Raw genomic sequence first — 25,457 nt, 5'->3', positions numbered from 1 at the left:
GTGATCTACCTCTGGAATGACGGTATATAAAAAGCATAAAAATAAATAAATGGTCTTCTGTTTTTGCCAAATGAATGGGAGAAATAGAGGTATTTATTGTGAGCAGTACCATGGTACATTGCGCTTCAGAGCAGTGTTTCCCAATCAGTTTGCTTTCATACCTGGTCAGGTGAGCCACAGAAAACTCAATACTGCCTGCCACTTCTGTGATCTACTCTCACTACTTTATAGTAACAAAGGATACTAGAGGAGCTCCTTTCTGAGAATTTATAGTCTCTGCATGCTGCTGCTTTGCAGCTAGCTTCAGCATGAGCTCTGCAGTGTTAATTGGCATTATGTGCAGGGTACAGTAACAGGGCCCTGCTTTGTGCAGCGCACACACTGCATGCAGTACTGTCTCATCTTCCCCTCCCTGAGCCCATCTCCTTTGAGACCTTTTAGTCTCTGCCTTATCCCCAGGGGACATTGAGCACTGGATGTGACTCAGAGTGCTGGGAGCTCTGGTAGCCACATGTGTGACAGTCAGGGTAAGTAAAGTGCCCACACCACACTCACTTCTCCCTTCTGCTGCACTTGTACATAGCAGGAGCTGGTCGCTTGTAATGAGTTTGTGTGTATCCACCCCATTTCTCCCTTTGTCTTCAATTTCAGAAGAGAGGCTGAGGGGACTTTTAGCGCTTCCATAGCTCTTGTTTGGCCACATGAGTCCCCTCCATATCCACACTTCCTGCTTTGTGCAGGCTGATGTGTAACAACATTTTTGTTAATGTAGGTATGTATGCCTTGGGCATGAAAAAGTTGGGAGATACTGTTTGAGGTTACCAAACGCGTTCAGAAGCCATCATAGAATCACATGATCCATCAGTAAGAAATTTGCCAAACTGTGCTCCCAGAATGGCAGCTTTCCTACTTGTAGAGGGAAATTTTGCAGGCTTATTCCTTACTATTGTTGGTCCTCCATGAGTGAGCAGAACAGGGAGCCGCCTCCATGTTTTCCACACTCTCTGTGGGAAGGGAACCTTTGCAGCATTGTATTGAGGTTCAGCATTTCTCATGCTGGATGGGTCGAAGCCTTGGTCTTTCCTGCTATAATGTTGTCAGTGTCATAACTGGCGGGCTGGTATCTTTCAGGATCTGCCACCTTATCCATGGCATACGCAGGAGCCAGGTTTGTCTTCTCTGTCTTGGATGCTATGAATGGAAAGGAAGGCGTGATAGAGTGTGCCTTTGTCCGCTCAGAGGAGACAGAGTCCCCCTACTTCTCCACACCGCTCCTCCTTGGGGTATGTATGACGACGGGTCACCTCTTGAATCTGTTGCGAGTTTGTTCTGTCAGGGCATCTGTGTAGTATGGGAGGAGAAGCCTCTGGCAGCTGAGCTACAGAAAGACAGCACAGGTTGGTTGGGAAGGGGGAAGAGTACAGCAGTATGCCTGGTAATTAGGTATGTGATCAGTTTCCTCAGACACACACAGACACACACAGAGACACACAGAGACACACAGAGACACACAGAGACACACAGAGACACACAGAGACACACAGACAGACACACAGACAGACACACAGACAGACACACAGACAGACACACAGACAGACACACAGACAGACACACAGACAGACACACAGACAGACACACACAGAGACAGACACACACAGAGACAGACACACACAGAGACAGACACACAGACAGACACACACAGAGACAGACACACACAGAGACAGACACACACAGAGCACTATGGTGATGCTCAGTCACCACTGAGAGAGAATCTTAAACTGAACCCACATAGCTCAGTGCTAGTATCTACCTTTGGCTAGTCTCCCCTGCCCCCTCCCCCCATTTCTCTGATCTTGATTTGCGAAAGACGTGTATTCAGCTGCATGTTCAGCTAACACCTATCTTGCTATAATAAAAAGGAAAGTTCCCCCACACCTACATTGCCAAAATGCAAATTGAGTTCCAAACATCTCCCTGCTTGTATTTTTCAGATCCATGCCTCTCTGTATGGAAATTGAACCCTTTCCCTGTACTCTCCAGCATCACCCCTTTCACTGTATTGTCCAGTCCATAGTCTACTTCCACATATGGAAATTGAGTCCCACCCCTCTCTCTGGCTGTACACTCCAGATCTGTCTCTCTCGTCCAGTCCCCCTCTACTATCTGAGCTCAGCCTGCACTCTACTACCACACATCTCAATTATGCACTTCCTACATGTCACAGTATTTCCCCATCCTTGGACGGGATTTTACTATTGGTTCTCAAATAATAGCATAACTAGTGGCAGGCTAGAGGAGCAGGAGAGTTCTCTCTTCCTGGTGCTTAGAGCAGCAGGCTGAGAAATCCCACTGTTGTTCCATGTGACTTTGGGCAAGCCACGTCACCCTCCATTGCTTTAAGGCCCTATTTACCGTACTCAGCTTTTTGTTTTTAGTAAATAGGCCCCTTTAGATTGTAAGCCCTCTGGGGACGGGGAAATACCTACAGTACCTGAATGTAATTCACTTTGAGCTACCAATGAAAAGACATGAAATAAAATAATAACTGTGTGCATGTCTGAACTCATAAAGGTAGAGCTCATGTATGTTTTAGTCGATTGTTCTGAGCTCTCCTTAAAGATTCTTATCTGTGTGCCCTTGAGCAGCACCTCCCAAAGATATAGATGTAGTCACATCAGTAATTTGTATATGAAATGCACACAGTGAATGAGAAGTCACGTAAGCAATGGTTGCTGGTTACTTCTGAACCCTGGGATGGCGGATGGAGCATGCTTGGCTCCTTTAAGACTTCCTTCTTTATACACTGTATCTGGTGTGTACGAGAGTGTGTTATGAATTTTTTTCATTTGGAAAATGACTCTTTTCTGATAACATCTCATTGTTGGTCAGTGAGCAATAAGGTGGGTTGAAAGGGAGCATGCTCCATGCTACATAAAATAATGTTCCTGTTCATAGCCAGATCAGTCCAGACTCCTGCATTTTGCCTCCCCTCCAGCAGATGGAGACAGTTTTACTGACACTGCCACATAACACGAGGTGCCACCTGCAGTTCCTTAGTATTTCTCTGTCTCCAGCAGATGGTAGAGGTGCAAATCCTGCAGTCTTTGCGGGGGGGACGGGGGACAGGGGACAGGTTGGATGATTCCTCCCAGGAGGTTGTTAGGCCCTGGTGGGGCTATCCCCCTGGTACTGAGATGGACAAGCAGGAGGTTGGGGGACCCTTGGTATGGCTCGGTCCTTTCACTTGCTGTTCATGTGGCAATGCACGCATGTGATTTTTGTGCTCCAGCCTCTGTTCCCGATGGCTCTCTGGAGGAGAGGAGGGGTCAGGGCAGGCAGCTGCAATATATGAGAGAGAAAAGACATGAAGCGGGCGCAGGAGTGCCTTAGAAAGCTGCAGCCATCTTTGCTTCAGCAGAGGATGCTTCAGAGCCTATGGGAGGGTTTCAGAGGATTCTCCCCCCCCCCCCCCCCCCCCATCTTTGTCCCCGGCAATATGGAGCCCCGTTAGCAGGCAAGAGGCTAATTTTGATGAGGAGGGGGACCTCCTGTGGAACGATTCTGAGGATTCCTCGTTTGTGTGTGCTGCTTATGCTTAAAGCGGATTTGGCCAGGAATGCAGCAGGCCTGGGAAAAGACCTAGGGTTTCATGGGAGAAGGCTCCTAGGTGCTCAGAGGGTTCTAGGCATGGGGGTCGCATCTGGTTAGTCCGGATGAAGACTCTGAGGACTTAGCTACCGGTGGGACTACTTCCTCTGTCTCCTGCTGCTGCAAATACCAGCCTGGACGTGGAGGAGCCAGATGAAGGGATGGACCAGGTCCCTGTAGTGGAAGGGGATGATCCTGTGGTGTCTCTTCTGCAAGGAGGAACTCTGGCCTCTGATTCCCGATTGTTCTGGAGGAATTGGGGATCAGGTTTCCCGGAGAGGAATCCAGTTGGGAAGAGGTGGACCCAGTCATGGATGGCTTGAAGGATCCAGTGAAAGCTTTCCCTTTCACAAATCAGTGAAAAAGTTAGTGGTCGGGGAGTGGGACATTCAGGAGGCAGGCTTGAAGGTTGGCCGGGGCAATGGCAAAATTGTACCCGTTGCCTGAAGACACACTTGAGCTCTTGATGATTCTAAAGGTGGATGCGGCAGTGGCGGCAGTCACCATTCCAATGGCTGGTTCAGCGGCACTTGAAGGGATATATAGGACAGACAATTGGAAATTCATCTCAAAAAATTTTTTGAGGTGTTTGTGTTAGGCGTCTGGGCTGCCTTTTGCAATAGCTTTATGCAGAGGGCTAGCCTGCACTGGGTTCAGCAATTACAGGCTGCGAGGCTGCTGTCTGCTTCAGAGGCTAAACAGGCGGACCATCTGGAGGTGGCAGTAGCTTATGTGGCTGGTGCCTTGAATAAACTCGTCAGAATCTCTTCAAGAATTATATCAGTGGTCTTGGCCAGGCATTTCCTTTGGTTAAGGAACTGGTCAGCGGATGTCTGGTCCAAATAGTCTTTGGGGACATTGCCTTTTAAGAGAGTGCTCCTATTTGTAGAGGACTTGGAAGAGCTAGTGAAGCATCTTCCTGAGACCAAGGGGCATAGGTTGCCAGAGAATAAACTGAAAGGAGGCAAGATTTCCTCCTTGGGGCGATCCCGGTTCCAGTCAAATAGAAGATTTTATCAAAAAAGGCCTCCGGCGGGAGCCCGAAGATGACAATCCTGGGGCCAGTACTTTCAAGGGGGCAGAAAACCAAATTGAGATGGCCTCAGCCAAGGTTCTGGTGGAGCTAAGCCCTTGCAATGAAGCAAAGCTGGTCCACTCCTCTATCCCTCCTATTGGAGGACACATGATCATGTTTTATGAGGAGTAGGCCAAAATCCCGACGGACCAGTGGGTCCTAAGCGTGATAGGAGACTGTTGTGCATTAGCATTTGCTCAGCTGGTAAAGACTTGTTTATGGTTGCACCTTGCGCCCCATTTACCAAGAGGAAGGTGGTCCAAGAGACCATAGATCATTTGAAGAGGCTGGGAGCCATTGTTCCCGTGCCTACCAAGGAGCAGAGAACAGGAAGCTATTCCATATGTTTCATGGTGCCCAAAAAGGAAGGGCCCTTCCGTCTAATTTTGGATTTAAACGAAAAAACAAACAAAGGTAAATGTGGCTCTCAGGGTCCCTTGTTTTTGCATGGAGACTTTGCGCATGGTTGTCAGTAGTGCGCAAACGAGAGTCTCTGGCTTTGCTAGATTTGACTGAGGCATACCTGCACATAGCTCATGATCCTCAGGAGGCATTTTCAGTTTTGTACCCTTTTTTTCAGATTGGCAGCAGCTCTGCGTATCTTTACCAAAGATGATGTGGTGGTTGTGGTGGCAGTACTCAAAAAAAAAAACAAAACAAAAACCACCAAAAAAAACAACCCCATACTGGTTCAACCGTTTCTGGATGACTGGCTCATTCAGGTGAAGTCTGAGGTCCTCTGCAGACAGGCTGTGTCTCAAGTGCTGCAGCAGTTGGAGTCTCTAGGCTGTGAGGTGAATCTGACAGTTATCTCACTTCTCCTCAAGTTTCAGATTTCTTGGGAGCTTGCTTCGAAACCAGGATAAGGAAGGTTTATCTCACCAGGGGTCGCATGCTCAAACTGCAAACGCAGATTTGTAGACTGTTGAATTCTACCATGCCCAGGGTCTGGGACTACCTTCAGGGTCTAGACTCTATGGCATGGACTTTGCAGCTAGTTCCTTAGCCTTTACACAATTGCGGTCTCTGCAGAAGTCTCTTCTTTCCCAGTGGGATCCATTGTGCGAGCAATTTCATCTTCCGTGGCCTCTCGTGGGGGCTGCCAGGTCCAGTCTTTTGGGGTGGCTTGGTCGGCCCATCTGAGTCGCAGGGTGGACTTGGATATACCAGACTGGGTGGTAGTTACCACCAATGCCAGCCTCTCCGGATGGGGTGCAGTGTGCCAGGGTCATTTGGCCCAGGGGCAATGGTTAAAGGACAAGGCATCCAGGTCTCTCAATCTGTTAGAAACGAGGGTGGTGCATTTGGCATTGCTTACCTTTCTGCCTCTGTTACACGATCACCCAGTGCGAATCCTGTCTGACAGGGCAACCACCATGGCTTACATCAATCGCCAAGGGGGGAACAAGAGAGTCTGGTGGCCCAGGAGTTGTTTTACTGGGTAGAACAGCATCTGGCATTGCTGGCGGTATTCCTACATAACTGGGGTAGACAACATTCAGCCAGATTTTCTGTCTGCAACAGCTGGACCCTGGGGAGTGAGAGTTGTCAGGAGGCAGTGGGTCTTCTCTTGTCACAGGTGGGGCATTCCCAGACTAGACTTAATGACGTCTCAGCGGAATGCCAAGGCACCTCACTTCTACAGTCATAGACAAGAACACAGGGCGGAGGGAGTCGATGCTCTGGTTCTACCTTGGCCTCGATGAATTCTTCTTTACATGTTCCCCCATGGCTGCTAGTGGGCAAGGTGCTACGGTGGATAGAAAATCATCTTGAGGGGGATTCTGGTGGTGCCGGAGTGGTCATGGTGGCCATAGTTTATGATCCTGATCAATCTGGCAGTAAATGGCATGGCCTTTGTTAAGCGTTATGAGGGGGAAAGGATATTTGGATGTTGTCATTTCCACCTTGCTGCAAGCTAGAGGGCCATCCATTTCCTTTGCTTAAGTTAGGATCTGGAAGGTCTTCGAGTCCTGGTATACAAATCAAGGATTGAAACCTACTCTGGTATCTGTGGCACACATTTTAACCTTTTTTGCGGATAGGGTTGGTGAAAGATTTGGCCTTTAACTCCCTCAAGGTACAGGTGGCGGCTTTGGGCTGTCTTCGGGGCAAAGTACATGGAGTGACTTTTGCCGCTTGTCCGGATGTGGTGCAGTTTCTTCAGAGGCAAAACATTTGCATTGTCCGATGCAGAAAATATGCCCTTCCTGGAATCTTAACTTGGTCCTGAGAGAGATGTATGCGGCACTGTTTGAGCCTTTAAGGAGGGCAACTAATAAAGTATCTCACTCTAAACGTAGTTTTTCTAGTGGCGATTTGTTCACCCCAAAATAAGAACATAAAAAATTGCCATGCTGGGTCAGACTAAGGGTCTATCAAGCCCAGCATCCTGTTTCCAACAGAGGCCAATCCAGGCCATAAGAACCTGGCAATTACCCAAACACCAAGAAGATCCCATGCTACTGATGCAATTAATAGCAGCAGCTAAGTAAACTTGATTAATAGCAGGTAATGGACTTCTTCTCCAAGAACTTATCCAAACCTTTTTTGAACCCAGCTACACTAACTGCACTAACCACATCCTCTGAGCTTCAAGCATTGTTGTGTAGAGATCCCATTTTGAAGCTCTCTGGCTCAGAGATCTTGTTGCTTAAGGTGCCCTCTTTTTCTCCCAAAGGTTTGGCATTCCATTTGAGTCAGCCGGTGGAGCTCATGGCTTCCCAGATCTGGACGTATCAACATTGCATGCGAGGGATCTGTGGTTTTTGTATGTAAAGTGGGTTCTTTGTGTTATAGAGTAGGGCTAAGAAGGGGCAGAAAACCTTAAAATCCACAATTCCATGGTGGTTAAAGGAAACTATAGGCTCGGCTTATCTGTCAGCGGTGTTTTGTAATGGTGGGGTTGAATGCTCACTTTACTCAGTCACAGGCAGCTTTTTGGGCTGAGTGCCAGTAGGTGTTGCTGCAGGCGATTTGTAGTGCGGTCCCTTTGGAAGTCGTTACACAATTTTGCCAGGCATTGTTTGGATGTCCAGGCTCCAGAGGCCATGTGCTTTGAGTGTGTTCTTTGAACAGGACTCTCGCAGTCCCACCCTAGTTAGGGAAGCTTGGGTACATCCCAGGAGTCTAGACTGATCAGGTATAAATAGGAAAGGAAAAATGGTTCTTATCTAATTTTCGTTTCTGGAATACCAAGGGTCAATCCAGAGTCCCACCCTGGTGGTTGAGGTACTTCTGTATGTCTGCTGCAGAGTTGCGCAAGATTTCAGGATTGTTCTCCAGTTCTATGGTCCGAGAGGATTTTTCCATTACGGGTTTCCACTTTCCTCCTCATTGTGTGAATTTGTTCCATTACATTAGAGTTTTTATGATAAGCATTTTGGCTTGGGTACAGGTCAATACTGAGGGGACTGCAGGTGATACACCAGGTTATATGGCAGTGTCAGCAAAACTTTCTCTGTCTCCATCTGCTGGAAGGGAGGCAAAATCCAGGAGTTTGGACTGATCCATGGTATTTCAGGAATGAAAATTAGCAGGAAAAAACAATTTTCCTATATTGCATTGGAAATTCACATGTGTGAGAGTTTTTCAGGCAATGCTTACAATCTTTTTTTTTTTTTTTTTTTTTTTTTATTTATTTATTTATTTTAATTTGAGGATGTGAATGTTTGGGTTAGAGCAGGTATAACACCCTAGCACTCCAGAATATTGGTGTATTTAAATGTCTCCTTTTGGGGGTGGGTGGGTTATGGTCCTAAAGATTTAGTGTCATGGCCACTGAGGGCAAATATTTTTTAATTAATTTGAGTTGGTTTCTGGTGTTGTGGTGAACACCTTCTGGGATCTGTCGGAGATCTGCTACAAAGATGCCTGGTTTCCTCTCACCTCTGTAGGGGCTGGAGCCCTGCCAGGAAGGAACGAGGGTTCTCCTAGCACTTAGTAAGTCCACAGTTGGGGAGCATATCATCCTGATAGTGTTGTGCCTCATGTTTGCACATTCCTGCACATGAATTTTTTTTTTTCATCCCAAAATAGTTTGCCTAGATGGATGGGCTGTATGTCCCCAGGGTTCCCTGCAGGTTCTGCAAGATATGAGGGTAAAGGCCTCAGGCTGCAAGGGCTGAATGCATGCATTCAGGAAGATCATGTAAACTTAAACATCACTATGACATAGAAGAGGCTTCCTGCTCCATCAGCAAAACACTATTGTGAGGGTTGTATGGTCATTAGTCTGGGGGAGAAGGGCATAGGTTACACAGTTCATAGAATCTGGTATTAGATACCTGGTCAACAATTATAAGCATGAAAATTGAAAGATTCAATAGGATCTTTGCTCCTTTTCATTTTTGACTAAGTGGTGACCTCCATTTTTTTTTAATAGAAAAAAAAAATCAAACATAACGAGAAAAGGTCTGGCAGAGCAGAGAATTCACAGGAAGGACATTTTAATATTGTGCTGATGGAGGGAGGTCCCCTAAATTACTGGGGAGAAATGGAACTAAAGAGATTGAAACAAACACACAACTTGAAATACCAATGTGGAACTTCTGTTAACTATGCAATACCAGGGTTAAAAATTCAGCACATGAGAAACTGTTCCTAATTGCTGTAGAGGTCTAGAGCATGGAAAACACACTACGGTATAAGTCTTTAATTGCAACATTTTAAACTTTTGTTTCCCATCTCTTAGAAAAATGGCATTGAAAAGAATCTGGGTCTGGGTAAGCTGTCTGCTTTTGAGGAGAAGCTGGTGTCAGAGGCCATGGCCGAGCTGAAGACGTCCATCAAGAAAGGGGAAGACTTTGTCAAGAGCCAGAAGTGAAGGGTGTGCATAGGGAAAGAACCGCTCTCCTTAACTTATTAAGGCATCATGTCACTTTAAGGACTTCGGTCTACTGTATTACTGGTCATCACCTCTTGCATTCATCAATTGGGATTTGATTCATGAATAAAAACAGCTGTTTATTTTTTATTTCAAAGTACTCGTAAAATCTTCTTTCCGTTTTTTTGTTTTGTTTTTTTTGTAATCTGTAGGTGTGCGATAATGGGGTTGAGCATCAGTCTTTTAACCCCCTTAAGCCTCTCATGAAAGCTGCACTTGTATCCGGTGAGCAGTTCACACTGACATTACTGAGCCCTTCAGGAAACCACATGCCTGACTGGGTTCTTATGAAAGAAATGCGATTCAAGTTAACACGTACCCATGGATGCATCCAGAAAACATCACACTCCCTTCCAGGGTCTTGGTGGTCAGTGCTGTATGCACAGATGGGCAAGAGACTTGGGGTTGTCTGTCACATGCTATGCTCGGACTCAGGCTGGAGAGTAGAAACAAGACAAGCAAAATGCCATCCTGCTTGCACACAGTAGCTGGTTGCAATGATCTTGTCAACAGATCCTATGGAATGGCTCCCTGATGAGAATCATTTGGAAGTTATTTTGGTATGAGTGAGGTTTGTGAGGATAGGAAAGGTCAGTGATGGCCAGACTCAATAGCTTTATTTTCAAAGGCTGGAGTGAAACTTAACATGCAAATTATTAATTACAACAGCCAATTAAATGGCTGTTTTACTGCATTCTACTATGAGATTAGCTTGGAGGGGTGAAGTAGCAATGACAGGGAAATGAGAGCACACTGATGTAGATGAGGTTGTCTTACTACGGGGGTTCCCAAACCTGTCCTGGTGACCCCACAGCCAGTTAAATGTTTGGGATATTCACACTGACTATTCAGTGTCTACATTGGTGACTCAACATATGCACATTCCTCATGCCTATTTGTTGTGTATTTCCTGAAAATCTGACTAGCTATGGGATCAATAGGTCAGGTTTGGGAACTCCCTGTCCCTATTAGCTCAGTGAAGGGATCCACTGCTTTAGCTGTGTTAGATCTTCGCAGCAGGCTGTGTGGTTGGAGTCTGGGAAAACCTGGCTTGGAATACAGTCATGGGTAACCCCCACATAGCTTTATGGTTCACAGTCAGACTGATCAAAGGAGGTAGCAGGAAACCAGTTACACGTCAGACAGGAACATTTCCTCCCCCTATTCCCCTGGCTTGGTCATTTCCACAGTGTTGAATGGTTTTAGAATCATTCTAATGTCTGGCTCCATTGTATACTATGAGACTTTAAAGGAGAAACTTCACACACGTACAAAACAATATAATTAGGACATTTAAGAATTAAGGGTCCTATTTACTGACATTTTTCCCCTATACATACAATGAGAGAATAGTAAGTAGTGAGGAATAAGATGCAGACTCCAGGCTTTTACAAATGGAGAATTATTGCTGGTTCATTTTAAATCTTTAAGATTATTTCTGTCAGTAGTACATCTACTGCAGGTTAACAGAGAAAACAGCCAATGAGATTACAGCTAGGAGTGGTGGGCTTAATAAAACATTTTCATTGATTTTGGAATTTCATTTTGTTTTTCTTTTTGTTTCTTCTGTTTTTTTGTTTCATTTAGCAAAACAAAGTTTAAAAAAAACTTTAACCCTAAAAAAAGCTAAATGAAACACAAGCACCCCTTCCCTGCCCACCAAACAATCTTAAATAAAGCTCCTCCTCAGAACCTTTCATGACATCTCTCCCCCCAACCCTTACCCCCATCATAAGTCTTCCAGGAGCAGGAGACATCATCCCCAGTCACTCCTGCCTACTGCATTTCAAAATGACCACAAGTCAACTTGAGGTTTGTGCCATTTTGTTTTACAACAGTCATCTTGAAATGCCAGAGCAACAGGACTGGAGCAACTGGTGACCATTTCTGCTCCCCTCCCCAGGGAAGACCCATGGACCTGGGGTGAGGGGAGGTCAGGAAGGATCCTAGAGGCCAGGGATGGTCTGCTTAAACAAACTTTGGTGGGTGTGGGGAGGGACTGGAATCCAGAGACAGGTTTATTTATTTGGTTATGGAAGTGAATAATCAAAACAAAGGAAAAACAATTTAATTTTGAAAACAAAACAGGAAAATTGTCATTTCCTATTTGTCAAACTACAGCACATCCCTAATTATAGCTTTGGATCCATGTAACTCTGAAGCAGCAGTTATTAGGACAGAGGACCACTGCTCATCTGTTATGGAAGCACTACACAAGCCATATTATTGTAACATAGTAAATAATAGCAGTTTCTTAGAGTCCAGTCAGATGAATCCAGAACAAGTAGGTTATGCACCTCTACCAGCAGATGGAGACGGAGTAAACTGATGTCACAATTATATATATATACACCCCTGCAGTGTCAGCCTGCCTGGTATTCTGTCTTCGTATCTCCCTACTGGGGATTGCTTCGATTTGAAAAAGGAGAAATAAGGAAAATAATTTGCCCTGCTCACCTGTGGTGATACCAAAAGGTCCCTCTCCCAGTTGAGAATTCCTGATGTGATTTCTGTGATCCCATGAGCACCTTGGTCTGGTAGCTGGCTTTTCAGCTGGCATGGTCTTAGCTGTTAAGCAGCAGATGCAGGAAGCCGAGCGTGGCGGTGATAGCATATGCCCTCTATCCCCACAGCCAGAGACCGGTTCTGTACTCAGCCAGGTAAGGCTGAGCTCAAGTAAGTTTAAAAATAAAATAAAAAATAGAGACACAGGAGGATATTTTGCTGTAGGGCTTCCTCCTTTCCCCGGTTTCTGTGCTTGGCATTATGTAGCGACGTTCGTCCTGCTCTGTGGGAGGTCGAGGGATGTGGGCAGCCTGGAGGGTTGAGCAGCCTCTGTAGGCTGCCTGTCATATTTGGGCATCTCAACCAGGAGTGCCCACTGACGTGCCAGTGCTGTTTGGAGGCTCAGGGAGAATTTTCTTCTCCCAGGACAAGCAGGATGGTAGTCCTCACATATGGGTGACAGCATGCCATGATCCCTGTGTCCACAGGGGGCTCCAGTCTCTTTTTTTTGTATAAACGTTTTATTGGTATTTGCAATAACATTACAAACATACTAGGAGGTGCGGGTTACTGGGACACCACCCATTTTCTGATGAACTAATGATACATGTAATACAGCAAAGAACTTATTCCCCCCATCCCGTGAGTCCCTGATTGAGGTCCTGATGTAATTTGAGAAATGTCAATAGTAGTTAACAGCGAGAGCCAGATGTTGTCATCCCATGAGTCGCAAGCCTGGAATAATTAAATGCAATCATTTAGTAGTCAACTCCTGGCATGATGTGGAAGAGTCTGGATATAAGGTTCCCATGGATCCAGAAAACAACTTCTGAGGCGAGCTTCGAGACGAGAGATATTCCATATGCATAAGTGAGTAGAAGAAATTTCTCCAAGTCCAAAATGAAGGGGGTTCCACATCTCGCCAACCCATTAGGATCACCTGCTTCCCCACCAGACAGGCCTTTTGTATCAGGAGATGGGTGCCAGGGTCTCGTATCCTCTGGGGTAGAATGCAGCCAAAAAGGATCCACGGAAGTGCTACTAGAATAGAAATTAAGATAGTGGCCAGATATTTTGCAATTTTCGTCCAAAAAATCTTAATAGCCAGGCACGCCCAAAAAGCATGCGTTAAGGTACCAATGGTAGGCGTTAATTTCTGCCAGCACCGGGAAAGTGTACAGAAAAGCAGTAAAAACTGCTTTTCTGTACACCCTCTGACTTAATATCATGGCAATATTAAGTCAGAGGTCCCAAAGTAAAAAATAATTTTAAATTAAAAAAAATTTTTTTAATCAACCCGCAACTCGCGGGTTGAAAACCGGATGCTCAATTTTGCTGGCATCCGGTTTCCAAACCCGTGGCTGTCAGCGGGCTCGAGAACCAACACCGGAAAAATTGAGCGTCGGCTGTCAAACCCGCTGACAGCCGCCGCTCCTGTCAAAAAGGAGGACCTAGGGACGCGCTAGTGTCCCTAGTGCCACCTTTTACCGCGGGCCCTAATTAGCAATATTTTTCTTTACTGGATCAAGGCACAGGGATTTGGCGGTGCTGGACCGCTCTCTGCGGCTTTTTCTTTGGAAAGGATGGAGGGCTAGACTTCCTCTCTCTTGGTTACAGGAGAGATGGGGAGCGGGGGGTCTGGGAGTGCCAAATCTTAGCTTATATACAGGCCAATACAGAAAGAAATGCGGGTGCGCGGGAGAGCAAGCGTCCTCCGTGCAGCTCTCAGTCTAATAGAGCTTACTATAATAACCGTGAAAATGCGCAAAATAGATTTGGTGTGCATCTCAATTTGTCCCGACTAGTTCCGTAGGCCCACAATAAAGCGGGGCGCACTTGAAGATCTAATCAACTGGGACATCAGCTTACCTGCCTTATTACTGTATTGGTATAATCAAAGCTGATAATACAGGAGACTCTTGTTCTCTCTGGTGTAATAGCGTGTTTAAAGCGCACTGGATAGAAAGATAGTTGTCCCTTGCCGGACCCGTGTTTGCCTGAAGGAGCTGCATCTTAGCTTTCTGCAACTGTTTAGTGAGCTGCAGGACTCGTTTATTGAGAAGGGCTCAGCGGTGAGCAATGTAGGAGATGATGTCACCCCTCAAAACCGCCTTGGCAGTGTACCAATGTAGTGTAGGTTGATCCCTATGGTCCTGATTTAGTTTAGCATACTTGGACCATCTTTCATCTAAATAATGCTGAAAGTTCCTATCATCGATTAAATAAAAGGGAAAACGCCAGATCCTAGCGGCGTGAGAAGCGGTTGAAGGATATGTTAAGAGTATCGATACACTCTTGGACACACATGAAAAAACATGGCAGCTGATTAGGAAATAATCAATATGAGAGTATGTGACATGTGCTCGAGAGAGGTGAGTGAACTCCCTCACTCCCGGATTTAAGGTGCACCATGTTTCGACCAAGTGGAGAGCATTTTCCAAGAAAGAAGGACCCTTTGTCAAAACCGATTTTGAGAGGCATCTACTTGAGGGTCCTTAATGGTGTTGAAGTCACCCCCTACAACGATCATATCTTCTATGTATGGAAGCAAATGTTGATAGAGAACTTGAAAGAAAGCCGCAGAATCTTGAAAACTCAGAGTCACTCCTGCAGGTGAAATACAGGGAGCAGGCGTGATCATAAAAGCCACAAACCAATCACCTCTGGCAAAGAACCGCAAAAGTCAATCTCACTTCGGTGCAACCAGCTCCCGGCCCTTACACTCAATCACAAAAGCTTGGGCTGCCGCAGGAGTATCCAGCCACTTTATCCCCGAGTCTGTGGCCACCCGTAGTTGAGCTGGATAAATTAGAGTCGCATGGAGGCCTATATTTATCAGCTGGGAGCAGTGAGGCGCCATACCTCGCTGTTGTGCTGTAACACTCGCTGAAAAATCCTGAAAGAGGAGTATTTTGTGACCATCATAAGTGAGTGAACGCCCCGCCCCCCCCCCCCCAGCACCCTCAGGATATCCATTTTGTGTGCATAATTATGCAGTTTGGCGATCACCGGCCTCGGGCGTGTGGCATTAGCTTGCCTAGGGCCTAGCCTATGCGAAAGCTCCACCCGCAGGGGTCCGTGCATTACCAGGTGCTCCAATTGCTCCTGTAGCCAGGTTTCAAACAGGGACGAGAGGTCTTGATCTTTAATTGTCTCCGGCAGCCCTATTAACCTGATATTGGAACGGCGGGAGCGGTTTTTCAGGTCCTCCACGCGCTGCACTTGTTGCGTCATTGAGGCCTGAAGGACCACGATGTCCCGCTGCGCTGTGTCTAGGCCGTCCTGCAGATCGGAGACCCTACCTTCCACCTCTGCAAAACAAGTTTCGTACCCATTGAGGGTTTGAGTGAGTTTGGAGAGCTTGTCTGCTATAGTTTCTAATTCTGGACCAAGTGCCACTGCCACTACCGATTTAAACTCTCCAGATCCTGCATTGACATTGGTGCTGCAGGCGGCGCGGCCTCAGGCGAAGATGGTGGACCCAGGCCCCAAACCTTCTCCCTCTCTCGTTCCTTGACTTTGCGGATCACGCAGGTAGTCATTGCCAATTTAATTGTGACCCCGAGGTGCTGGACAAGCTATAAAAGGGATGCCGTCTTTTCTGTTATATAATTAGCGAGGTAGATGGGGCTGGGTGGGGAGGCGAGATATGGAGCAGAGAAACCTACATCCGTCCCCTACGCTCCAGTTTCTTTTTTTCCGCGCTGCAGTTTGCCTCACGTTTAGGAGCTTTGTGAGATTTTTCTCACAACTTTTCCTCACGGAAACACTTGAAGTTTTACTTCACAAATAATTTCCCTACACGGCTCGCCTTCACGTACATTTCATCGACACTCGGTGAGTACTATGCCCTGTTCTCCGGTCGGTTCCTGTCACCTCACTATCGGTTCCCCCGGGTTACCAACCGAATTGTGGCCCTCTTTCTTCCTATGTTTATCACCCTCGGTCTGCCCCATGATGCCCCCAAGTGTCCTTGTTGCGATCTCCTACCGGGTCCATCGGGGCTAGAGGGATTGGGACGTCCACGATTCCCATTGCAGTTTCCGTCAATGCCCCCGTCGATGCCGCCATCGACTAAAGAAAATGCTCCATACTTCGGGTTCTCAACCAGAGCCCCATGCAATCCTTGGGCGAGAAACAATGCCAGGAGTAGTAGAGGCACTGTGACCGTCTGTCACCAATGCTCTCGGGACAGCGAGGTCACCTTCCTCGGTGCTGGAGAATGACCGGGCCGAGCACCGTGGCAATCATCATCACTGGCACTGTGACCGTCCATCACAGACGCCACCCGGGACAGCGAGGGCATCTTCCTCGGTGCTGGAGAATGACTGGGCCGAGCACCGCGGTAATCATAGTCACCGGCACGGTGACCGTCCGTCACTGACGCTATCCATGACATCAGTGGCATTTTCCTCGGTGCTGGAGAATGACCGGGCCGAGCACTGAGGGAAACATCGTCACTGCCACGGTGACCATCCGTCGCCATTCTGTACATTGGTGGCAGCTTCCTCTGTGCAAGAGAATGACCGGGCCGAGCACTGAGGGAAACATCGTCGCCGGCAACGACATGGTTCCGCATTCGGTGCCGGCACTGATACCGCACCGGCATCAATGTCCATTGAGCCAGTTGCAAAGCGGGCCCGGGTACAAGAGTCTCCATGCTCCTCTGAGGCATTCCCCACCGACACCGGTGCCGGGTACTGAGCCACCACAGATTCATGTGGAAGTGCCAGTAACGCCTAGCCTGTCTCCCCCTGTTGCTGCGCTACCTGTACCAGCTTCCAGGGAGGAGCTGGACGTCCTCGTCTGTCAGACTGCCTCGATGCCTTCCGGAATCTACTAACACTGGCGCCATCGATATTTGCACCGTTGTGGCACCGCCTTGTTGTGGCACCTACCAACAATAGCCTAAGACATTGACGCCAACTCGTCCTTCTGAGCCTCTACGGACCCCTATACCTATCCCGGGATCCTCGAACGGCGATGGGCACTCTAATCCCGCTTTGGCACCGATCCCATCGAGACCTAAGTAAAGGACGTGTCTGAAACCATCCCTTTTGACCTGGTCACTAAAAAGGGCCAGAAGTTTTCGGGAGGGTCTAGGTCGTAACTTCTTCCAAGAACTATATTGGTGTCACATATTGCTATTTACCAGCTATATTTGACACAACTCCAAAGGAACCTCTCTGCCATCCACATGAAATTCGAGCAACATGTGATTGCTTCGAAACGTCCTCCCGTTGGCAGCAGCAGGACTCTGTGCTAGATGGTGAACCTGGCTTACGGCCCCTGATTTACGGCCCAAAGTCCAAGATAAACTAGCTGATCTGCCATGCACCGCAGATAATCTCTTCGTGCACAAGGTCCAGCAGACAGTGGCTCAATTGCAAGACCACCGCGAGACCCTGCGACAGCTCTCTACGTTTCTTGCACAGCAAAGAGGGATGCTAGAAGGTCATTTTACCGCTCATGCTCCCGCGTGAGACCAACTGATATCCAGATCATACCAGCTCTGCCAGTTGGGCAGGCTCCTGGATTTTTCAACCTTGCCAGAGAACAGAATGGTCCATCCCACTGAGGACCAGGGCTCGGGATACCATTCCCCGGATGCAACAAGGCAGAGGATTTTAATCCTGATTTTTCCTACTTTCAAAGAAACAGGCGACCTCCACCCATCCTGGACCTCAGAAGTCTCAACAAATTTCTTCAGAAAGAAAAGTTCAGAATGGTGTCTCTCGGCACGCGTTTCCTTACCTTGACGACTACCTAATAATGCATCAATCCAATCAAGGAGTTCTAAATTCTCTAAGACTCACTATAAATCTACTACATTTGGCTGGGAATTCTGATCAACTACCATAAATCCCATATGGAGCAGATCTGGGCACTACAGTCGCAATGGCCTTCCTGCCCAAAAGCCGCGCAGACATCCTATCAAATTGTCCACATCTCTGCGCGCATGCAACATAGCAACAGCCCATCAATTCTTCCATTGCTGGGCCACATGGTTTCCATGATCCACGTCACTCCTATGGCCAGACTAGCCATGAGAAAAACTCAGTGGATTTTAAAATTTCAGTGGCTCTAAGCCATTCAACCACTTTCGTCCCTGATCCATATCACCGATCCAGTAACCAAATCCTCAGATGATCTTGGCCACGGTCGCATCCAACTTGGGTTGGAGAGCTCTTATCAATACCCTCCAAACCCAAAATGTGTCAACTCCGCTCCATGAAAAGTCTCAGATCAATTTCCTGGAGCTTCGAACCATGCATTATGCCCTTTATGCCTTCAAACACTGCCTCTCACACAAAACTTTGTGGATACAGACAGACAACATAGTAGCAATGTGGTACTCGAACAAACAGGGATGCACAGGCTCTTATCTGCTCTGCCAGGAAGCCGCACAGTTCAGAGCCTGGGCCCTTGCACACTCCATTCATCTCCGAGCCACTTATCTAACAGGCATACCGAACATACTAACAGACCATCTCAATCTGTCTCCATCCTCACAAGTGGTCTCTGAATCCATGTGTAGCGAGCAAAATCTTCTAGTGCTGAGGTCAACCAACCATTGACCTCTTGCATCCAAATCAAATCACAGAGAGGACAGATTCTGCTCCCTACACAGGCTTCGAAATGCGTTAGCCATGGACGCCTTTGCTTGCCCCTGCAACAAAGGCCTCCTATATGCGTCTCTTCCGATACCGCTCATAGCCAAAACTCTCGTGAAGCTACAGCAGGACAGATTTTCAATGATTCTCATAACCCTGTACTGGCCTTGACAAGTATGCTTCCCATACTTCTCAACCTATCACTCCAGGAACCAATTCGCCTGCCCACAGGTCAATCTCATAACATAGACTCACTGATATTCTCAGGTACTTGTAGCTTCACGAAAATCTTCCACACATAAATCTTACCATTCGAAATGGGCAAGATTTACCAAATGGTGTGCACAAAAAGGTATTGACCCCTTTTTCCTGCCTCACTCCATCTCTATTAGGCTATCTAGGATACCTTTTGGATTCTGGTCCCCAGACATCCTCCGCACAGGTACACCTCAGTTCCATCTCAGCGTACCACCAGGGAGTAGGGGATGCCCTGATAATGGCTCAACCCCTTACGAGTCGGCTTATGATGGGCTTTCTACAACTTAAGCCTCCTCTACGATCACCAGTTACGGAATGGGGCCTAAATGTAATTCTTACAAGGCTCATGCGTTCCCCGTTCGAGCCTTTGCATTCCTATAACATTAAAATTCTAACATGGAAAGTTCTTTTCCTCGTAGCCATCACCTCTGCTAACACGGTCAGTGAGTTACAAGCCCTTTTTGCAAACTCACCCTACACTAGGTTCCTCTGTGACCGAGTGGTCCTCCGTACTCACCCTAAATTTCTTCTTAAAATGGACACAGCCTCTCACCTTACTCAGTCTATAGTCTGCCCACTCTTTCCCAAGGCCTCACTCTCACCAAGGCAAGAGGGTTTTGCACACCTTGGACTGTAAGCGTGCACTTGCATTCTATCTAGACCGCACTGCACTGCATAGGAAATCCACCCAACTCTTTGCTTCTTTGACAAAGACAAGCTGCAAGTTCCAGTGGGCAAACAAATTCTCTCCAACTGGCTAGCAGACTATCGAATTCTGCTATGAGGAAGCAGGCCTTTCTCTCCAGGGGTGAGTGAAGGTACAGTTTGCAAGGGCCATGGCAACATCGGTAGCACACTATCATTCAGTACCGATTGCCGACATCTGCTAGGCTGTGACATGGAGCTCTCTTCACATATTCGCTGCCCTCTACTGCTTAGATAAGGAAGTCCGTCAAGACTCTGCCTTTGGCAAATCTGTCTTGAAAAACTTTGTTCCAGTATAATCCCCAACTCCTTCCACAACTATCTGCTGCCTCATCATTGCCAATAGTACCACAATTATTGTGCCTGCTGCATGAGTTGCTTGCTAGTGGCCTGTTGTAATATGAGTCAGCCTGCAGCTTGCTAATCACCCATAAGTGAGGACTACCATCCTGCTTGTCCTGGTAGAAAGCAGAGTTGCTTACCTGTAACAGGTGTTCTCCCAGGACAGAAGGATGTAGTCTTCAAGAAACCCACCCCACGGAGTTGGGTCTGCTTACGTTTATTTTATTTTTTCGCTCGTGCTTTTTGCTACAAATGAGACTGAAGGGAGACCCCTGTGGACACAGGGATCATGGCATGCTGGGCACACTTTGACAAAAGTGTTCCATAATAGGGCTCCGCCTGATGATGTCACCCAAATGTAAGAACTACATCTTGCTGTCCTGGGAGAACACCTGTTACAGGTAAGCATTTCTGCTTTCTGATTTCACTAAGCCTGGTTTTTCCCAGCCGAATGTAGGAATGGGTAAAGAAGTTTTAGGTGGAGTGCCTAATTTTGGAACTTCCCTAACTGGTTCTTCAGCAGGGGAAGGCAGATCAGTGAGTATGATTCAGGTACCTCCTGCTCTGGATACTTCTACATTTCCATGGGTAGAATTTTTCAAGGGATTGCAAGCCTTTCTTCAGACGCAGTCCTTAGCCCCATCCCATGCTCCCAGGGCAGAGTCGCAGGTGCAAACCTTGCCTGGAGCTACTGTTAAGCACCGGAGTACTCCTAGAGCAGTAGCAGGCCTGCCGATTAGAGATCCGGATGGCACAGATTATGACACTGATCCTGACTTGAGGATGGTGAAATTCCTCTGGGATTAGAACCGTATAGGACTATGCTATGATTCTTCCACAGAGATGAACTGCCGACCCTGATTTCCCAGACCTTGAAAATGCTGGGAGTAACTGGGGAAGATTCCTTGTTTGAGCCAAAGAAAAATCCTATTTTAGTTTCTCTGCGTAAAGCCTCTTGTTACTTCCCTGTGATGGAGGCCAAGAATTGATTAACCTTGAGTGGGATGCCCCAGAGGCTAATTTCAAAAGTGATCGGGTTTTGGAAGGCCTGTACCTTCTGGATCTGTTGGTGAGAGAGCTTATGTACAGTCTCCAAGCGGACGACTATCCCCGTAGAGGGAGGAGCGGCCTTGAAGGATGTACATGATAGGAGGATTGAAACTATTCTTAAGCAGGCATTGAAGCAGTGGCAATGACTTTGCAAATAGCTTCTTGTTGTTCCCTGGTGGCTTGCTCTTGCTTACTTCTCTCTCAAGAGGTTGATGACTCGGGGGTGAATTCCAGGGCAGTTATGGAGCTAGCAGCCGCCTTTTTGGCAGATGCAGGCTGCGATTTGGTTTGCACCTCAGCCAGTCGGGTGGCTTCAGTAATAGCGGCCAGGCGTCAGTTATGGCTGAGAAATTGGTCGGCCGATGCGACCTACAAGGCTAACCTCACAAAATTGTCCTTTAAGGACTAGCTCTTGTTTGGGAGCAAGTTGGAGAAACTGGCCAGTAAGTGGGGTGAATAGCCAGTTCCTCGATTACCAGAGAATAAGAAGCAGACTCCACACTCCTTTAGCATGAGAGGTTGTGCTAGGGAGTCCAAGCATTTTCGACCTTTAGATGAGTGGCCTTTCAAAAGACTCTGCCTTTTTGTAGGTCTCAGTCTTTTCATCCCAGATGGCCCAGAAGGGGTGAGAACTAGGGTAGTGGATCCTCCTGAGCCTCCCAATGAAGATTTGCCAACCCACCCCCCAGGAACAGGAGATAGAATAGAAAGAGGCATCCCCCTATCAGAGGTGGGTTAAGATCACATTGGATCAATGGGTCCTGGAGGTGATAGAAGGATATGCGCTGGATTTTTGCAGTATTCCTCGGGACGTGTTCATGGTCTCTCCTTGCCACTCCCTGCAAAAGAAGCAGGCAGTGGAGGATACATTGGCAAGGCTCCTCATGTCTGAAGGCTGTGATTCCGGTGCCCATGTCTCAAGAAAATATGGGGCGATATTCAATTTTTCGTTGTGCCCAAGAAAGAGGAATCCTTTCGTCCCATTCTGGATCTCAAAAATGTTAACCGTCATCTGCAGGTGACGCATTTTCACATGGAGACCTTGTGCTCAATGATAATGGCTGTGCAGTCAGGGGAATCTTTTACCTCCATGAACCCATACGAAGCATATCTTCATGTTCCCATTCGACTAGAGCATCAATGCTTTCTGCGGTTCGCAATTCTGGGACACCATTATTAGTTTTGGGCATTGCCTTTTGGTCTGGTCCCCGCTCCCAGGACCTTTTCTAAGGTAATGGTGGTGGTTGTGGCAGAATTGAGAAAGGATGGGATCCTAGAACACCCATATTTGGATGACTGGCTGATTTAAGACAAGTCACTGGAAGAGAGCTGCCTGGTGACCCGCAAGGTGATCTCCCTGTTGCAGGAACTTGACTGGGTAGTGAACCTGTCCAAAAGCAGTCTTCAGCCTGCTCAGTCGTTGGAATACCATGGAGCTTAGTTCGACACACAGGTTTTCCTGCCGGAAGCTTGTGTTCAGAAGTTGATGGCACAGCTACATCTATTGATGAACACTCTGTGCCCGACCATGGCTTCCTCCCTTCTTCCTACTCCCACTGGCAGGTAGAAGGGAGGAAGCTTCCGATTGGCCCGCGGAGGCGCAGGAAGAATGGGGAAGCACAACTGGGTCAGTGGGACATCGGGAGCTGCGACACACCTGCCGATGCTTGGCAACACACCGGTTGAGAATCGCTGCTCTACATGATAACGCTTGAAGCTCTGAAATTCTCCTAGCTGAGCAAATGGCTATCAAGAAAATGGTTTTCAGGGTGAGACCCTTCTAATCGGTTCACAGGGAGGAACTCAAAGGACCAGATTAAGGTTCCATGCTGGACATATCCTACAGATCAGCGGATGCAAATGCTTCACCCCCTTCAGAAAATGCACGACATCCGGATGAGACACCAATGGCCTCCCCTGCAGCTTACCTCGAAAACAACCTCAGGCTGCCACTTGTACTCGGAGGGAATCTTAGGCCAGTCCCTTTGCTAAACCACTTCGCAAAAAGACTTAAGACCTGAGGAACTTCTATGTGCAATGGCTATAGCCCGTTCTCCAAACACCACGACTCAAAATACTCTCCAAACCCAGATATCAGCCAAAGACGTGGAAGGCTTCCTTGCCTGAAGCAAAGTCATAATCACCGGCTCTGAGTACCCTTTCAAGTAAAACAGTCACCATTCAAAAGCCAAGCCGCTAGACAAAAGCGATCTGCCCACTCTGAAAAGATGGGCCACTGTCATAACAGCTCTTGCAGATGGACTAAGTGAATGGGATTGTCTTATAGCAAGATGAACCAGATCTGCAAACCGTGGCCACTCTGGTGCCAAGAGGATCACCCTGCCTGGATGATGTTCGATGCAACACAATGCCCGGCTATGAGAGGCCACAGGGAAACACTTAGAGCAGAAGTTTCTTCAGCCCCGGTTGAACCAGGGCATCAATTTCCTTGGAGCCAACCTCCCTCTGGCGGCTGAAAAACTAATCTGCTTTTGCATTCTCTCAAACTACCATGCGGTCCAACTGTGGCCTGCACCATCTGGCCTGTATAAGGGCAAAGGTCTCCGCCAACAACTTTCACTCCCCTGGATCCAGCTGCTGTCTGCTGAGATTGTGCAGGCGGACTTTGTCCACTCCAGCCACATGAGACACCGCTACTCCTACTAGATGCTTCTCCGCCCAAATAACTCCTGTGCCTCCTAAGCCACCAGATGACTCTTCGTGCCACCTTGACGATTGATGTATGCCACCGTCATTGCATTCTCCAAGAACACTTGTACTGTTCATCCCTGAATGAGTGGAAGAAAGGCGAGAAAAACTTTGCGAACCTCCCTCATTTCCAACCAGTTGATTGACCAGGATGCTTCCATTGATGACCACTGACTTTGGGCCATTTGTCCTGGACAATACTGCCCTCCAACCTCTGAGGCTGGCATCTGTGGCTACCATCACCCAGTCCAGAACTTCCAGGTCCACATCTTTCTCCAAATTCGGACAAGACAACCACCACGAGAGACTGGACTTGGCATCCCCTGACCTGGCAAAGGAAGCTGAAATTCTGCCAGCGGATTCCAATGCGATAAAAGTGCCCTCTGGAGAAGTCATATGTGAGTTAATGCCAATGGAACCAACTCCAGCATAGATGCCATAGAGCCCAGGATCTGAAAATAGTCCCAGACTCTGGGAATCAAAAGTTGCAGAAGTCGAAGCACCTGAGCCTGCAACTTGATTACCCTCTCCATGGTATGAAACACTTTCCCAACTACAACAACTGGGATGGTTCCAGGTGATTCTTTGCCAGGTTCACCACCCAGCTTAATGACAGCAGCAGCTGCATGACACATTGAACCGAACACCAACACTCCAATTCAGACTTCACTATGATGAGCCAATCGTCCAGGTACCGATGCACCAGGATTCCTTCCCTCCTGAGTGCCGCTGCCACTACCACCATCACTTTGTAAAAGTCCATGGTATTGTCGCTAACCCAAAGGAAAGGGCCCAAAACTAAAAATGATCCCCTAGCCTCATGAACCTCAGGAATCTCTGATACTCGGATCTTATGGGAATGTGTAGATAGGCCTCTGTTAAATCCAATGACTCCAGAAACTCTCCCTTGCGAACCACCGCTACTATATCCGCAGCGTTTCCATCTGAAAGCTCGGCACCCACAGCGCCGCATTGACTTTCTGCAGATCAAGAATGGGTCAAAAGGTTCCCTCTTTCTTGGGAAATGCGAAATATACTCCCTAGTCCCTGCTCCTGAGGGGGAACTGGAACAATCGCATTTAGGCGCTGCAACCACTGTAAAGTGTCCCGCACCGGCTCTCGTTTGACATGGGAAGTGCAATGGGAGACCACATAGGCTTCTCTGATCGGGCATGAAAATTCCAAGGCGTAGCCATCTCTTATCATTTCAAACCCATTGGTCTGACATGATCCTGGTCCACACCTTGTAAAACAGGGATAGTCTCCCTTTAATGGCTTCCAAGGAGGAGCAGACCAGCCTGCCTTCATTGGCTTACCTTACCTCCTCCAGCCCCCTAGCCAGCACCTTCATGGGAAGGTCCATGCAGCCCCCGAAAGGATTGCTACCTTCCCAAGCTGTGCTTCTCTGCTGTAGGCATAGAACTCCTGTTGGAGCGAAACCTTCTTGTGTCTCAAAAATGAGCCCAAGGCAGAAAAGTCTTCTTGCCATTCTTATTGTCTTTAGGTAAATTATTTCCTTTCGACTCCCCCCAACTGCTTCATCAGCTGTTCCAGATCTTCTCTGAATATCAGCTTTCCTTTAAAAGGGAGATTACACAGCTGTGCTTTAGACCACACATCTGCTGACCAATTTCGTAACCACAGGAGTCTCTGCGCTGCCACCACG

General features: G+C 47.6%; 1 protein-coding gene across 1 annotated transcript in view; it reads left to right on the top strand.

Annotated features, from left to right (window-relative positions):
- The window catches only part of MDH2 (malate dehydrogenase 2), a 64,815-nt gene extending 55,110 nt beyond the window's left edge, over positions 1-9,705 (top strand). Inside the window, exons 8-9 of the mRNA XM_029612691.1 lie at positions 1,132-1,283; positions 9,417-9,705. Of these exons, the coding sequence (XP_029468551.1) occupies positions 1,132-1,283; positions 9,417-9,548 (284 nt within the window). The 3' untranslated portion in view covers positions 9,549-9,705. The remainder of the gene's footprint in view (positions 1-1,131; positions 1,284-9,416) is intronic.
- The last annotated feature ends 15,752 nt before the right edge of the window (positions 9,706-25,457 follow it).

Source organism: Rhinatrema bivittatum, chromosome 8, assembly GCF_901001135.1.
Source record: "Rhinatrema bivittatum chromosome 8, aRhiBiv1.1, whole genome shotgun sequence".
NCBI lineage: Eukaryota > Metazoa > Chordata > Amphibia > Gymnophiona > Rhinatrematidae > Rhinatrema > Rhinatrema bivittatum.
This window is presented reverse-complemented; position numbering and strand designations above follow the sequence as displayed.